Source organism: Lactuca serriola, chromosome 2 (genome assembly GCF_051521515.1).
Source record: "Lactuca serriola cultivar US96UC23 chromosome 2, Lser_US96UC23_V15, whole genome shotgun sequence".
Lineage (NCBI taxonomy): Eukaryota > Viridiplantae > Streptophyta > Magnoliopsida > Asterales > Asteraceae > Lactuca > Lactuca serriola.
This window is the reverse complement of record NC_136409.1, coordinates 237,893,819-237,899,011: the sequence shown is the minus strand read 5'-3', so window position 1 is coordinate 237,899,011 and position 5,193 is coordinate 237,893,819. Positions and strand designations below refer to the sequence as shown.

Below are 5,193 nucleotides of genomic sequence, written 5' to 3'. Positions count from 1 at the left end.
CCACATGTCCAAAAGTCAGTTTTATATTTTTTAACTTCTTTATTTTAATTTATTTTTATTTTTTAGTCAAATCTAAACTTGCTTTTATATTTTTTTTCATTTTTTTAATATTTTTCGTATTTTTTCTTCGTTTTTAAAGTTTTCGTTTTTTTCGTATTTTTTTCTTATTTATTTTCGTTCTTTTTAAGTTTTTTTTTTTTTTTTTTTTATGTTTTTCATATTTTTTTCAGTTTTATGATTTTGAACTTCTTTATTTTCAAAAAAAAGTAATCAAATTCATGAAAAATAAAAAGAAAAGATGAACAAATTAAAAATAAGAAAAAATTTAAAAAAATAAATACAAAAATAACTAAAAAAATATGAAAAACGTATAAAAAAAAGCGTAAAATATTAAATAAATGAAAAAAAATAAAACCAAGTTTAGTTTTGACTAAAAAATAAAAAATAAATGAAAATAAACAAGTTAAAAAAAAAAACATAAAACCGAGTTTTGGACATGTTATGTAATTTTTTGCAAATTACAGGGACCAAATTTGAACTTTAAACCTAATTTTATGACTGGTTTTGCAAAAAAGATAACGGAGTTAATCTTGAAACCTGTTAAATAGGCTAGAGTGATAACTCTACGTCCCATTTATGACCAGAGTCAACCAAAAATAAATAAGGATGGCAGGTACACAGTTAAAACTCTAAGGAAACTGGTGGACTCAAAAATCGCAGCCCCTAGCAACAGTGTACAAATTAACTGGTCCAAAGCGGTACCACTCAAGATCATATGCTTTATATCGAGGGCGATCCCTAACAGAATCTCGGTCGCATCGAATCTGGAAATGAGAGGTGTCATCTTACAATCATCTATGTGCCCTTTTTGCAAAGAAGAAAAAGAAACAAGTGATCATTTATTGATAAAATGCAAGATAGCGAAGGAGGCGAGGGATTGGATATTAAAATGGTGCTGCATACCCACGATGTTTTTTAACAACATGACAAAATTACTAAATTTTGCGTCAAATTGGGGCAACTATCCCCGCAAAAAAGAAAGGTTCAATACGGTGATATATGGTTAATTATGGTTCATTTGGATAGCAAGGAATAATATGGCATTTAAGCAAATTCGCACATCTCCTGCACAGATTGCAAATGAGGTGATCTCTCAAACATATGTATGATTCAAATATAGAACTACTCAGGCTGTAAATAGGTGGATTGATTGGAACATATCTCAATTTTGTTAAAATTGTCATATTGTATTCTCCTTGTACTTCGCTCATGTTCTAGCTATTTGCTATCATGAGGTCTTTATAATATATTTGCCATTCAAAAAAAGTCAACAAAAAAAATGACTTTTTCCAATCACATGTGAAAATGTTATGATTTTTATGGTATTTGCCCAAACTAATTTTATGGAATTAACCATGATTAAGCAAAGCAACTATGGTTTTATTTTGCCTATTTTTGTTTTTTAATATGAATTTGATATTAATTGGGATAAAAATGATTAATTAAGCAAGGAAAAATCAGTCGTATAGTTCCATGCACATAACACAATCGAACAAAAGTAATCGAAATATGTGCAAGGTCCAACATATTTTCGCAGACAAACAAGAAAATATAAGTGAAATGCATATCATATCATATTTTGACCTGATCATTTCTTCTAAAAACATAAAAATTGGTTTTATTTGAACATAAATAATAATATAAGATTTTTTTTCTAAACATAAAGAATATAAGTGTTTTTTTAATATACAAGTATAAATTGATTGTGTTTTTCTGTTTTTACCCTTTAAATAACTAAATAGTATACATGTAACTATTTTTCTTATCATAGAAAAGTAAATTAAAATATGTAAAATTTAATTTAGAATTAGATCTACTTATTCATTTGGGCAAATAGGGCAAAAACCATATTCTAACCTGTTTTTTGTTTTCACCTCTTTAATACTATTAAGCATAAAAGTGGTCAGGCTTCAAAGTAAAATTTGCAACCTTGACCAGTTATGTTACCAATAGCTATTAGAGTGGCAAAATATCTTTCTTGCTAGTTTTTAGTCGATATCTGATGCCATGGCAAAACAGAAAAGAATGCATTACAATAAATCAGAGAAAATGCGGCATGTTGGTGCTTAAAAGAAGTAATAATTCAGATGTTAAATTCCCAAAAAGTTGCAACCCTCTATTACAAGTGCGGTAGTGCATGTTGAAGCTACTCTTGCCAACATAAAATTAACAAAACTATGCAGATGATTTTTAAAATAAAAAAATAAAAAAAATAGAAAAAAAAAAGCCCTAAGCTTCACCTGGCTTTTGTTACAGGCACAGGCAACTTCTTTTCATGCTTCTTAGAGAACCTTGCAGTGGACATGCTAAACAGCTTGTTAATGGACATCCCTTCCCCTGAATTTTTGCCACTAGCTTCAAACCTGTGCTTAATCCTTCCATCAAACCCATAACCAAGAAACGCAGGAAAAGCCAACATCTCCTTAACTTCATAACCCATCTCCTGAGTCAAGTAATCCAGCTTCAGCTTCATTGATTTATGATTGTATTGCAATACCTGTGGATGCTTCTTTCCCATTGCAAGAATTTCTTCACAAGTGAGCCCATAATTCAAGAACAGACTGATCACCTCCTGCATATTCTTACAACTAGTCCTGCACACCCATCCCATTGCCAAACCCAGCTCCTTGGTTCTATGTTCATACCCAATCTTCACCAAAAGGACTAATTTATATGCAAGGTTATCATCAAATGACAGGCTTAGAAAAAGAGGGGCTTTGATCAACAGTTTATAGATGTCATTGGAATTGAACCCGCATTGCTTAAGGAATTCGATTCTAGGATGTAATTTCCTCTCACGGCTTGCACTAAACAAACTTGGATACACAAGTATTATTTTAAATATCTCTTCATCGGTTAACCCAGCAAATGATCTGAAGAAGTCAACGTGATTAGTATAATGGTCCACTGTGTACGCTAAAATGAAAGGCAGCTTCAGTAACACAGTAGTTGTCGCAACCTCATCTCCCCCGCTCATATTCAAGAAAAACTCGACTCTTGGGATCAGCTGTGAATCCAGATCAAAATTCAGAATGGCTGGACGACGGAGTATCAACTCCACACCTCCAAACCCGTTCAAGAAACTCATCATTCTTTTAATCTCTTCATAGGATTTCAAACACAAGGCCTTGGTTAAATTCACATTGTTGAGAACATGAGCAAGTCTCTCCGTTGGGATCCCAAGATCCAACAACAACCGAACCTTCGCTTCAAAACCAGACAAAAGTTTTGGGTCTGTAGCAGTAAGAAGGCGTGCAAGCGGGGCAGCCTCAATCATATTCGTATCTTTAATAAGATCATGGGAAAGAAAGCAAACCAAGGAATGGATTTCTTTAGCAATCAAAACGTCGGGTCTTTTTTTAATCAATCTAAATAACACAGGACCATTAATTCCAAGGTTTTGAAGACCATGGATTTGGGTGCGAATGGACTCAAAAGGCGCCACCCTTAGAGCTGGGTGATTCTCCAAAATAGCGTCGGTTCCTTTTTTGCTAATACCCATTTCAAGGAAGAGGGCGAACAGGGAAGTTGCTGTGAGACAGAAGCGAAAAGGGAATTCAAGATTTTGAAGGCCGAGAAGGTGTTCGTGAAAATGAAAGAGAAAGGGACTAACCTGAATCGACATCATGGGTCGGGGTGGCTTGAAGAACGTAACATTCGAAGAGTCGTCGGCGCCTGGAAAGGGGCAGGACCAGTAGGCTTGATTTGGGGGATAAATTAAGCGTAGAGAACCAGCAGGTGCCATGTCTTATTGATGAAAATGGATTCAAAGATGCTGCCTTTGGAGAGGGTGGGGGCGGGTTGATAATATCCGGACCGCAGGCGCAGAGGAAAGAAGTAGGAGAAGGTGAGAGCGATTTATTCATGGAGAAAGTAAACAGATGCACCATTAGCGACTGTTGGATAAGCTCATAAGCTTTTCAGTTTTATCCTTTGGTCAACTTTTGGTCCTCGTTAAACTTTTCTCCTACTGTGGACCTAATGAAACCGCAAGAATCAAACACGGCACCAGTCCACCAACATTGTAACCTTGCACAAACTCAGGCGGGTCAAGGGAGGTATCCAGGATCCTTCGTACGGCCTGCTACACGACTCCGCCGGCACCACAAAAGCATGGGATGTAAAATTTAATACTTTGTCTATTTTATTACTTATAATGTATAAACCATTTTTATCTACTTGAAAAATTACGTAATCTTTTTTGTTTCTTTCCAACTCACTCCAATTCAATTGATTGATCCTCTAGTCGAGATGATCATGTGTGCAACAAATATGTTATGTAAGCAAATAATCTTCTCATTTTCATATAAAATCGAAAATAATAACAATCAACTTTTGTCAGCACTTTTTCGAAATGCACAATTGTTGCTTAAAGATATTGTAAGTCCAAGCATATGTAGTGATTCGAGGACTCTTCTGAGGCGAGACCATGAAGCTACCAAAAAGCTTTTGATCTGAGATTACTTTTTTGATAATTCAATATTTGGTGACAAACATTTTGAAAAAGATTCCAGATGACTAGACACTTATTCATGTCTTGTTGAAGATATGGAAAGTGCATATCTATATTTTGAAACAAGGGATGCAAGGTTTCAGAGAAGTTTCAGTTCATTGTAGAAATGCACATCTGCATTACGGCAACTACCATACGAGAACACCGTAGACACATTGGATGAGTATTTGAATTTGTCGGAAAGAACATTGTGTGAATGTCTTCAATATTTTTTCTATGGTATTGTTAAGTTGTATGAAGACGAATATTTGCACAACCCAACAACAAACAATCAACTTTGGTACGCTACACATGAAATCCAAACATGGATTTTATAGAATGTTTAGTAGCATTGACTGTACATATTGGAATTTTAGGAATTATCCAACATAATTGTGAAGCTAGTATAAAAGAGGTAATCACGGGTACCCAACAATAATATTTGAAGTGGTAGTGTCACAAGATTTATAGTTCTTGCATTCATATTATGGTGTCGTTTGATTCGAACAATGAATTATATATCCTCTACAAATCACTATTATTCGATGCAAAACTTCTGGGAAAACAACTTAAATGTTCATTGCATTTGAACGGAGAAGAATTCAAGCATTTTACTATCTTGCGAATGAGATATACCCAAG

At 34.2% G+C, this 5,193-nt stretch overlaps 1 protein-coding gene across 1 annotated transcript; it reads right to left on the bottom strand.

Annotated features, from left to right (window-relative positions):
• Nucleotides 1-2,119: 2,119 nt before the first annotated feature.
• Nucleotides 2,120-4,141, bottom strand: PTAC15 (plastid transcriptionally active 15). The gene is made up of 2 exons (XM_079027468.1): nt 3,674-4,141; nt 2,120-3,591 (listed from the first exon to the last, which is right to left on the bottom strand). Exons 1-2 carry the CDS (start codon nt 3,948-3,950, stop codon nt 2,297-2,299), a joined length of 1,572 nt encoding a protein of 523 aa, XP_078883594.1. The 5' UTR covers nt 3,951-4,141; the 3' UTR covers nt 2,120-2,296.
• Between the last annotated feature and the right edge of the window lie 1,052 nt (nt 4,142-5,193).

Coding starts and splice junctions, on each gene's coding strand:
- PTAC15 (XM_079027468.1), bottom strand. CDS start 3,950: ATGGTGCATCTGTTTACTTTCTCCATGAATAAATCGCTCTCACCTTCT. Junction 3,592..3,673: donor GACCCATGATGTCGATTCAG/GTTAGTCCCTTT, acceptor TCTGTCTCACAG/CAACTTCCCTGTTCGCCCTC.